General features: G+C 42.5%; 4 protein-coding genes across 4 annotated transcripts; 1 reads left to right on the top strand and 3 right to left on the bottom strand.

Moving 5' to 3' along the window:
* Positions 1-574: 574 nt before the first annotated feature.
* HETIRDRAFT_308375 (uncharacterized protein) lies at positions 575-1033 on the bottom strand (the record flags this gene model as incomplete). The annotated part of the gene is made up of 3 exons (XM_009543357.1): positions 575-719; positions 791-867; positions 947-1033. 3 exons carry the CDS (start codon positions 1031-1033, stop codon positions 575-577), a joined length of 309 nt encoding a protein of 102 aa, XP_009541652.1.
* A 507-nt stretch (positions 1034-1540) lies between these two features.
* On the bottom strand, positions 1541-1849 carry HETIRDRAFT_305885 (uncharacterized protein; the record flags this gene model as incomplete). Its single annotated transcript, XM_009543356.1, has 1 exon — positions 1541-1849. The coding sequence occupies one exon, from the start codon at positions 1847-1849 to the stop codon at positions 1541-1543; it is 309 nt and encodes a 102-aa protein (XP_009541651.1).
* A 258-nt stretch (positions 1850-2107) lies between these two features.
* On the bottom strand, positions 2108-2401 carry HETIRDRAFT_167349 (uncharacterized protein; the record flags this gene model as incomplete). Its single annotated transcript, XM_009543355.1, has 3 exons — positions 2108-2187; positions 2243-2280; positions 2352-2401. The coding sequence occupies 3 exons, from the start codon at positions 2399-2401 to the stop codon at positions 2108-2110; spliced, it is 168 nt and encodes a 55-aa protein (XP_009541650.1).
* A 5093-nt stretch (positions 2402-7494) lies between these two features.
* HETIRDRAFT_307715 (uncharacterized protein) lies at positions 7495-7653 on the top strand (the record flags this gene model as incomplete). Its single annotated transcript, XM_009543354.1, has 1 exon — positions 7495-7653. A coding segment is annotated over one exon (159 nt), but the record flags the coding sequence as incomplete, so codon positions are not given.
* Positions 7654-11432: the final 3779 nt, after the last annotated feature.

Below are 11432 nucleotides of genomic sequence, written 5' to 3'. Positions count from 1 at the left end.
AGGGACTGGAGGGACTCATCGTTGTGCTTCTTGATCGAAAAGAGGTCCTCCATCGCGTTGAAACGCGATCCAGCAGACTTCTTATTGAACTGCTCCTCTAGTTTGGTCCAAATGGCAATGGGGTCGTCCTCAATGCCATCCAAGACGCCTCTGAACTGCTCCTCAACTGATAGTAAGAGCGCACCAGCAGCCTTCTGAGCATTCCTCTTCCACTCTGCCACCTCCCTTGCCTCAGCAGGCTTCTCCTTTGTGCCAACAGGGGCTGTCTCATCACCAGAGACTAGAAGCCACAGGCCTTTGAGACGAAGCCAGGCCTTGATCTCCTTGGACCAGGAAGGATAGTTGCGATTATTGAGAGGGGAGACAGAAGGGAGAGCGAATGAGGGGTCAGACATGGTGTGGCACGAGTGGCACAAGGAGGGAAAGGTGTTGGAAGCGATGTGGGACGATGGGAAAGGCAGGGAAAGCAATGGGGAAGATGTGGCAGCAATGGGGTGTGGCCAGAAAGGAGTGGCACAGCAGATGGGAGACCAGAAAGTGTGGATAAAACGATGTAGAGCAAAGTCGCTAGAGCTCAGGGCCCATAACCTGTTAAGCGCAGTGACAACGAAGCGACTGGCACAGAGAGAGTGCCAAAAAGAAGCTCTATAACGACAGGACTGTGGTCCAGAGGGTAAGAGTCTGAGGAAAGAATCGCCCTCGGACCACGGGTATTTAAGCTACACAAAACAATAAGAAACAAAATAGGAAGGCATGACATCAACGGGTCATTACAGGTGAAACACCTTACAAAGCGGTCAAAAGCTCCACCTGGAGGTCGGTCCGGAGTGTCAATGACATCACACAGGACTGCCTCAGCCGGCTAACCTAGTGAAACAACTGAAACAAGGTGAGACAAGGTGAAAACAAAGTGAGACAGTCCAAATGGAGAAAGAAAGCAATATACCCGCTCTGGGAACGGCTGTAGGGCCGCTCCCGGCTGTAGAGGCGAGTAATCAATGAGTCCCAAAGGGGGCACCCATGTGGCATCCATGCCACATCAACCAGAACGGCCAAAAACAACATTGTGACCAGTGGGAGCTGAGTGTTGTGGAAGGACGAAATGCACATTCTGAGACATGTTAGGGGCCCGGCCTCTCGTGGAGGCGGAAGGCCAGGCATGGGAGGGGCGGGGCGAGACAACTCGCACTCCGCCCAAGGAGTTAGGATAGTGGGTGGTAAACCACTCTTTCTGATGTTGGTGGGCGTAGAAGGTGCAGTCCCAGCTGGAGGCTCTGTGCGCTCCGCTGCAATTGGCACATTTCGGGGGGTAGGGGCACTGCATCCCCTCAGGCATGGGTTCGGCACCGTGGCAGCATTTGGCTTAGCCCTGGTGGAGATGGGTGTTGTGTGGACCACCCGCAGTGGTTGCAACGGTCATCGGACTGGCAACACGGGGCAGCGTGGCCCCACCTAAGGTAGATAGTACAGAGCCTTACCATCTTCCTCCCTTTGATCATAAATGGGCGGAGATAGTGGTTGTAGAAATGGACAGGTTGTTTCAGAGCACCCCGTCTTGCTGAACGTGCCCCATTGTCATGGAAGTCGACAAACAGGGTACCTGTGTGCATCCCATTGTGGGTGAGGAGGCAGGGGTTATTGAACACAGTGACAATGGAGCGACTGGCACAGAGAGAGTTGTTGAGTGCAGTGATAATGGAGCGACTGGCACAGAGAGAGTGCCAAAAAGAAGCTCTATAACGATAGGACTGTGGTCCAGAGGGTAAGAGTCTGAGGAAAGAATCGCCCTCGGACCACGGGTATTTAAGCTACACAGAACAATAAGAAATGAAATAGGAAGGTATGACATCAACAGGTCATTACAGGTGAAATACCTTACAAAGTGGTCACAAGCTCCACCTAGAGGTCGGTCCGGAGTGTCAATGACATTACACAGGACCGCCTCAGCCGGCTAACCTGGTGAAACAACTAAAACAAGGTGAGACAGTCCAAATGGAGAAAGAAAGCAATATACCCGCTCTGGGAATGGCTGTAGGGCCGCTCCCAGCTGTAGAGGCAAGTAATCAATGAGTCCCAAAGGTGGCACCCATATGGCATCCATGCCACATCAACCAAAACAGCCACAAACAACAAGAGTGCCCAAAGGAAGCTTCATAACGACAGGACTGTGGTCCAGAAGGTAAGAGTCTAAGTAGATACAAAAAACAAAAGGGAGCGCACCTGTGGTCCAGAGGGTAAGAGTCTGAGAAAAGAATCGCCCTCGGACCATGGGTATTTAAGCTACACCAAACAATAAGAAATAAAATAGGAAGGTATGACATCAATAGGTCATTACAGGTGAAATACCTTACAAAGTGGTCACAAGCTCCACCTGGAGGTCGGTCCGGAGTGTCAATGACATTACACAGGACCGCCTCAGCTGGCTAACCTGGTGAAACAGCTAAAACAAGGTGAGACAGTCCAAATAGAGAAAGAAAGCAATATACCCGCTCTGGGAATGGCTGTAGGGCCGCTCCCAGCTGTAGAGGCGAGTAATCAATGAGTCCCAAAGGTGGCACCCATGTGGCATGGATGCCATATCAACCAGAACGGCCACAAACAACAGGGGGGGGGGAGGGGGGGCAGGCCATCTCGATGCCTTCCTAGAAGGGATCGCTGGCGAGGCACCTGATATAGTCTTCCATAGTGATAGGGGTGCTGTCAAGCTGCTGCGAGGGGACCTTGCGGAACATGACAGATGACATAATATGGGGGCGGGCAAGGACAATGTTGTCTCTCGTGACTGTGAGAAACCTATCGGGCAGTACATTCTAGGTAAGGTTCAAGGCGTCCTCAGTGGAAGGGGAGGTAAATTGGAAGGAGATCCTCCCATTGGACCTTGCACTGCAACACTCTATACAGAGGTCAATGGACAGGGCGCGCAGGCGCGCATTGAGTTGTGACATTAGATCATGGATGTTAATAGCGGCCAGGTGTAGCCTAAACCGCCTAAAGAAGGTGGTGACTATGCGGTTGGCCCCTTTTGGAAGGGATGTGCGTTGCCGTTTGTTTGTGTGCATCTCCGTGATGTGCTGCTGCATATTGAAGAGGTCTGAGAAGGGAAGGTCAGGGAATGCTGAGGACAGGTGCAAAAGAGTTTCAGCTGCATTCCCGTTTGTTGAGACAGAGCAGGTGGATAGGGACCTTGTGGTGGGGCATTTGCTACGGCCGACCAATGTGGGTCATGCTGCTACCTGCGCGTAGGAGCGTGGAGTGGGGGCTGGCTGCTCCTCTGTCATTATGGCAGACAGGATGCGGGCCGGGATAGCCTGGATCAATTGTGGTTGGGCGAGTGGCGGTGCCGCATATTAGGGGGCAAGAGGGGGTGAGGGGGGCCTCACCATGTTCGCGAGGGAGGCACACCCTGCGAGGGCCTTGTTGATGAGTTACCTTAGTATGTGCCTTATAAACAAGCATATATAGCACTTACGATCATTGTTTAACAGGTGTGTGCATGCCACTACAAGACCCATGAACAGTGCAGGCAATCCAAGCAGCTGCACCTCCTTGCACTCCTTTCTACTATACAGCACTGTCTAGCTGCCCTTGACCTACATGTGTATTTGCATAATTCAATGCTAAATAGCACATCCACGTCATCATGTGTAATGCTCTCATATATTAGCTTATTTAGATGGAATGGGGCTAGGTTATCTGTTTGTATAAGTTAATGACTGAAAGTAATATTGTCATTCCATGACAATCATGACTAATCTTCAAAATCCAGTGCATCCCTCTTATTTTTCCCAGCCTTAGCTAATGCAAGTAATTCCCTTATTACCTTGCTATGTCACCATTTAGGTGTCCAAATTTGCAAACCAAACCCACAAATACACTTCTAGAGTTACTTAATTATTGCATAGCTATAAGCATATAGTATGGCACTATACATGCAAATCTATTCCTTAATGCTGCAAAGATACATTTGGAAAGAGACTAATTTAAGGAATAGGTAAATCTTGAGGATGATTTTGCTAATGTAATTTAGTAATCTAAATAAATATACATAATATAGGCAATCTCAACATCTCTGATTTTATTTAATATTTATCTTTTCTTTGTCTTATAAATAAACAGGTCAATAAATACCCAAGAAGGCAGGTCTTTCAGGATTTAGTTTAAACACTAGCTAAGAAAATAATAAAATAATGGAAAATAAATAATATAATTTATCTAGGGTAAAAACAAATTATGGCACTTACACAATTCAGATTGAGAATGTGTAAAACTATGGTTAAGTATAATATTCAATAGAACTCTACTAGTATAGACAATGCTACCTTAATTTGCAAATTTGATCAAAAACATGATTATAAATAATTAGCCATAATTGGCTCAAATTAGTATCATTAATAATTATCAATAATTAAGATCTAATAAGAGAAAGGGGTTTTCCAAATGGCCACTAGTAAGGTAGAGGATAAAGACAAGGGTATATATATATATAGCATGTCTATATAAAAATAAGCACAAGATTATTGGAGGTAATCTTTATATGCTTAATGCACATATTTCTTATATCACAGGCAAATATATTATTTTTGCACCATATACCAATATGACTGTCTTCTCCATAGCCTAATAGCTAGAGGAAAATACCAAGTTTGAGCATCTTTTATATAATAAGGTAATAAACAATATGGATAATGCTAAAAATTATAATATTAATAGTAATGATAATTGTGTGCTATATAAGACAGTATCAACCACTGCACTAATAGACAATGTCTGCAAGGCTACATATAGCACATTTCTAAGCCCAACCCACATATTGTGTCCTAGATTGACTAATAGCAGGCATTGGCTGACAATGACAACTTTAATAATCTTGTGTGCAAGACTAAGGTACTGAGGTTTTTATAGCCTCTTGTGGCAGCTGCCAAGCTGCCAACAAAGTGGCTGGGGGCATCAATCCACATTTTTCTCTTTCTATATCCCTTGTAAAGACAGCTAGAAAGTCAGCAGAAGAGCTATAAGATAATGGTGCAGGCATATATAAAGGAGAGTAATGTGCTGAAATAGCATAGAATATACCATATCTTTACCCTCTCACTGATAGGGCAGTAGTACTTACTATTTCCTACTATTAATTAAAGACTTCTTGGTATAGAATTAGTGCTAATATCATAAAATTAGAATCCAATCCAATACTCACAATATGTTGCTCCCAATTAGGAAATTAGATACTTTTAGATGCTATTAATACTTTTAGATACTTTTAGATGCTATTGAATATAATCCAGAGCTAATACAAGAGGGTGGTTTTCTAGATAGAGGTACTACTACCAATTCTATTAGCATGACTGAGCCTGTCAGAGTCATGGCTATCCTGACTTTTTCTGTACTTACCACTTGTTATGGGGAATTCTAAGACCTAATAACAACTTGCATCAACACTAAGGCATGCTATTACATATGACCCTACAAAGAAGAAATGAAGGATTTTGTTAGTATTACTCCTAAACCTATTACTGTTACAGATAGCAGAATCTTCATGGCAGCTGGACATAGGAACCTAAGGGTGGAGATCCCTAACAACAAGGGTAAAACATCCTCCATTATCCTATAAGATATGCTCTATGCCCCTGGCATAATATTTACTCTATTACTAGTTCTGTGCACAGACAAGAACAGCTGTGCTATATCATTCAGAGGGGGATAAGCCATAATTTAGAATTTCAATAACTACTAGATTGGCTATGTGCCTCTTATCACTGGGCTCTATACTTTTATGAGCCAGTGCAGGGTTCCCTTACAGGTCAATGTGGCTGCAAGCAAAGCAGTCACACTTATGCTAGCTTAGTTGTACTAGTGGTTAGATCATATTGGCACTTGACAATGCAAGGAACTTGTCCATAAGGGACTCATCCATTAAATCATACTAGTCCCTGTGGCTGATGGTAATAAGGATGGCAATGAGTAGTATAAGGCATGTACATATGCAAAAATCCACCACATACCATTTTTATAGGAGAGTTCAACTCTGCATGCCACAAACTATGGTGGACAATGCCACACTAATATATGGGGTCCCACACAGATACTGTCAATTGGGAGTGCACTATATTTCCTATCATACCTAGATGAAGAAACCATAAAGTTAGCCACAAAGTTTTAGAAGACAAAGGCAGAAACACTTACCTCATACCACACTTATAAGAAGTAGGTGGAAGTGCACCATGGCACATGCATCAGTGTTCTTCAGTCAGACCATGGTAGTGAGTATACCTGAAAAGAATTTAATGGCCATCTTGCAAGTCATGGGACATATTATAAGTTAACTGTCCATAACTCACCATAGCAGAATGGACACACCAAATGTCTAAATAGCATACTTGTTAGCTGTGCCATTGCAATGCTCTTAGATGCAGGTCTTCCAAACTACCTATGGGCAAAGGCAATTGGCCATTATGTTTGGATCTAGGACAGAACTAGAACCTGTTCACTCAAGGGAATGACTCTTCTCAAGGCCACAATAGGCAAGAAGCCAGATCTCCAGAACCTGCATAAGTAGGGTTGCAAGATTTGGGTCAAAATTGATGGGCAGAAGGAGCTGAGCCTAAAGGGGGATGAGGTCTGCTTTGTCAGATACAATATCACTAGAAAAGGCTATTATATCTACTAGCTATGGCAAACAATGTGTCAGTATTGAGCAGAACATCATTTTTATAGAGGAGGGATATCCCAATGCTGCAGATGCAACCATTTAGGTCAAGGGGGAGCCCAGGCCACATGACATTCCAAACATCCCACTTGTACTATGTCCAGATGCCTTATCATTATCTATGCTGTTTGCAATGTCTCCTACATTATTCACAATGCTCTTTGTATGTGCACTATTGCCTGTGCCATTCACGGCTGATTTGCACCTATCTAGCCCTCGAAACTCTAACTATGGGGAGGAACTCATTGAGAGGGAGCATCCAGATATCCTAGTGATGCCTTAGAATGCTCCTGGCATCCCTGTGCCTCTGGATTTGATCCCTGTTGCATCCTAGAATGCCCCTATCACTGCTGCCAATGCTTCTAATAATGAGATATTGATCTACAAGCACCAAAGACATCTCTATCAAAATATGTGGCTGTCTAAGTACATGCAACACCTTGAATAAGGGAAACATGTTGCAACTGGCCTTCTGAGGTCCCTCTTTCCAATAGCAGGTCTTGCAGCTAGTCTAAGTATAGTAGAGTTGAGTACCACACAGACAAAGGACAAGGATAATGCAGAAAAAGAGGAGGGACATACAGCTTTTGAGCACATAATGGCTATAAGTATGGGAGCAGACCCTGAACCTGGAAATTTTGAGAAAGCATGCTATAGAAAGGATTGGCCAAAGTGGAAGATAGCAATTCTTGAGGAACTGGCCATAATCAACCACTTTGGCACCTACATCCTTGTTGACTAGCTATCCCTAGGTATCAATATTGCTGGCAGCAAGCTCATTTTTAGAAAAAAAGCATGACACAAAGGGCAATATCACCAAATACAAAGTCTGGCTTATTGCACAGGGCTTTATCCAGGTCCTAGGACTTGGTTACACTAACACCTTTGTGCTAGCCAGCAAACTTAAGTCCTTGCATGTCCTGCTTGTACTTATGGCCTATAAAAACTAGAAGGTCAACCCGATAGATGTTAAAAATGCCTACTTCAACAAAGAGCTCAAAGAGGAGATTTATATAAAGCAACCACCAGGCTTTGCAAAACCAGATAAAGAATATAAGGTGTGTCTGCTCTACAAAACTATTTATGGCCTCAAGCAGTTGGGACATTGCTTTTTCAAAGCTAAAGCTCATGTACTGCTTTGTTAACTGTAGCATCTTTTGGTGCTGACTCAAAAATGGTATCATCATAGTCATAGCTTTAGTGGATAACCTGGTGATCTTTATAAGCTTGAGATAACATCACGAGAAAATCAAGGAGGGACTAAAGCAGATCTTTAAAATAATAGATCTCAGTCCAATCCACCAGTTACTTAGCATTGAGATCAAGCAAGACAGGCAGGCCTATACTCTTTTACTCTTACAGACTGCATGCATCAACATGGTCATTATGCTAATGAGCACTCCACCTTTCTAAGCACTAAGACCCTATTTTTGCAGTTCCACAAGCACTAGTGCACTAACCTTAGAGAGTACCCCAAATACTACCAGATAGCCCTACAGCCTAGAGTAATTCCCTCTGATATCCACTATGACCTTAGCATTATAGTATCAGGCTAACATGGTCTTTTTTTGTGTCTCATATTCATTACCTTGCATGATCTCACTCATCCCCATGCATATCACATGATAACATTGAGCCCTCTGCACCCACAAAGACCTTGCCAAGCTCTCACTATATGCTTTACAAGCATTGACCACAAGGTACTATAAGCAGCTCCATAATACAATGTTATAGCAAGCTTTATTATATGCACTTATTGGGTAGTACAGGTCCTATTCTCTATTTTCCCTCCACCTTTCTAAAGTTTACCTCATCTTACTACTAATATGCTAGAGGCATTTCTAAGTGCTGAGCACAATACCAAAACAACCTCTAGAGCAGGGGTACCTAGAGCTAGTATCTGATATACAAGGAACTGCCAGTGATGACTTTATAAATTGAAGGTGCACTGAGAAGCAATTAGGAGTGTGAGATTTAGAACACCTGAATAGTTTTGGGACTGTACCGAACACCAACCAAATATTTGGTTGGTCATGTCAGAGATTCAGTTAGTAACAAGAAGGTAGCATTGTAATTGATAACTACATGCTTCAAGAGCCACATAGGACTCTGACAATATATGAGAGAGGACAAGGGGTATGAGTAAAGAGATGAGTACAAATGTGAACAAGGCTAAATGACAAGAATAACAAGTTTTCGGGAGTTAACAAAGATGATTTCAATGGTTGAGATAAGTACAAATGAGCTCTGAACTGTGGGGTGTGAAATCTGGTTTATTCCAGAGTTGTATGTAGGTTTTTATAGTAAACAGAGCCCCTCAGTAAAATATCAAACAAGAAATAAGAGTAAATGTTGAATGAGTGCCAAGCCATAGTGAACAGAAAAGATAAGAAGGTAGGTGAGATGTCTATATGGGTTCCAAAGGTGATAGTGTAAAAGTTAATCAGCAATGGCAAAATTCTGAACATTTGGGATTTGTTGCCTAAGTGTAAGTAGCAGAAATATGTGTTGGCAAGCTAATAAAAATAAAAAAGAAGTAATGTATGACCAGGGTGGCCAAGTAATGGTGCAAAATTGCATTTAACTAACTATATGGAAGTTGGGAAGTATAAGCAATAAAGACTGACCGACTCACAGAGAACATTGGCTAACATAAAATACTAGCTCCAATCTTGTCAAAACCTATTGTAATACTCTTGTGTGGTCATGGTAAGTATGTGAAGTATGGGCAAACTGACCCAAGTGTTGCTAAATATCATTTGGTAGGTTGTGGTTGGTCAGTTTGGGAACCGACCCTGTTCGGTACAAGTTGGCATCTTCAGTACTCATCTAGTACGGTTCAGTATCTCCCAAAAGCTTTTTGAATACCTCTTTCGGACCCTTCCTTGGACCCTAGCTCAGGTACATGCTCACCACGATCCAGCTCTAAATAGCCTATACTATATATAGGGGAGCTAAGCTTTTTAGAAGATTAGCTCATTCACTTTGTATATATCTTGATCTTTGCACTGTGCCCAGCATCTAGCCCCTTCAGCCCATGCTTCATGGACCCTACCAGATCTATAGAACCATACTCAGTCTGATGAAGCACTGGACTTATCTCAAAGCTCTTACCATCCTCTTCTGCCTTCAACTTACCAAGGACTTGCCATTTACCAAGTCATCCATTGGAACCTATTGAAAGACATCTGTTGCATCAGAGAGAATCTCCTGATACCCAACAAACATCGCCCTGTTGTTAATTAACATCTTCTCTACTTATTCAAGGATCAAATTGACAATAATCAAGACTTCCTAGTACAAGCCCAAAAATATATAATAGTCTTTATCCATTGGGCTGTAACTATTAGCCTAGGGAACCCTTCTTAGTGCATTAAGTGCACATGACCAGCCTAGCAGCTTAACACTTAAATGAGCTTTTTATTCTCTGTCCTAACAAATCTTAAAATGACCTACTCTCCAATAACTAGCAGAGGTAGCTTAATAGATACTAGAAGAAAGATATCAAAGAACAATTACCACTATCTAAATTAACTAGGTGATTAACAAAGGAATCATCAGACTGGGAGCCACTATCCTAGTCATTCTTCAAAAATATCAGCCAGAACTAATACCACTGCCAGATACTCAGTAATAGGATGAGTATACACTAGAGTAGCCATTTACAAGCTACAACAAGTACAAGATTACTTCTCCAACTTTGACAGAAGAATCAGATTCCCGTTTTGGAGGCTTTGCTTCATCAATAAACCTAGGACACTAGTCTCCATGATTGGAGATCTAGGACTCAACTTTATTTATACCAGGAATACTGTTGATGTCAACAATAGAAGACTAAACCACTTCCCACAAGAACACATTGCAGTGCTTAGGAAGCACCTCACCAAGGACATTGATTCAGAAGGAATCAGACAGGAACTTATTGAACATGGTCAGCAGAGGAACAAATATGCCATCATTATCTTTTGGACCTACACCCTCTTGAACTAGGACACACTGGATCCTACTAGATACTCACCCTACAAAACTGAAATCTCTGGAACCATATTAGTTATCAGAAGAGGAGAGTTTACCCACAAAACTTATTATTTCAGAAACTTTATCATAGGACAAACCTTTGATAAGATCCTTATGTTTCTGAACCAAGTCAATAATAGAATTAACAAAATTATCCAAAGAGAGCCCATACTCCAACAAGGACTTAGGGCTGGAAAAAGACACAAGATCCCCTTTTACTTCACAGAATAAACAATTGAGCCAAAAATCCAGAAGGGATAATCACCCCTATACCACAACAATCCAATCTACATCTTTGAACACTTACCTGAAGACATTGACCCTGACACCATTTATCATGATAAGGAGAACAGGCACTTCTACCATAACAGAATCCTCTTGGGATTCTATACCAATAACAGAAAGGGGGAATTCTATAACAAACCATTTCTCAGAAAGAAAATTCATGCTATATCTGACTTATAGACAACTAAGCTTACAGACATCATTAGAGAGCTCAAATGACTTAAGCCTAAATCACCAACAAATAGGCATTGTAACTTACCAAGACCACATGTATATAACATACCTTGGGAAACAGCTAGTGGAAGTTGACTCTCTTGAAGAAACACGCCCACTACATCCCCAATACAAGAAACCTCTTTCTAAGCAAGCTTCAGAACTCCTTCATCAGTTAAAAGCCCCTAGAAAGAGCATACTCAAGAACCAGATT

Source organism: Heterobasidion irregulare, assembly GCF_000320585.1.
Source record: "Heterobasidion irregulare TC 32-1 unplaced genomic scaffold scaffold_01, whole genome shotgun sequence".
Classification (NCBI taxonomy): domain Eukaryota; kingdom Fungi; phylum Basidiomycota; class Agaricomycetes; order Russulales; family Bondarzewiaceae; genus Heterobasidion; species Heterobasidion irregulare.
This window is presented reverse-complemented; position numbering and strand designations above follow the sequence as displayed.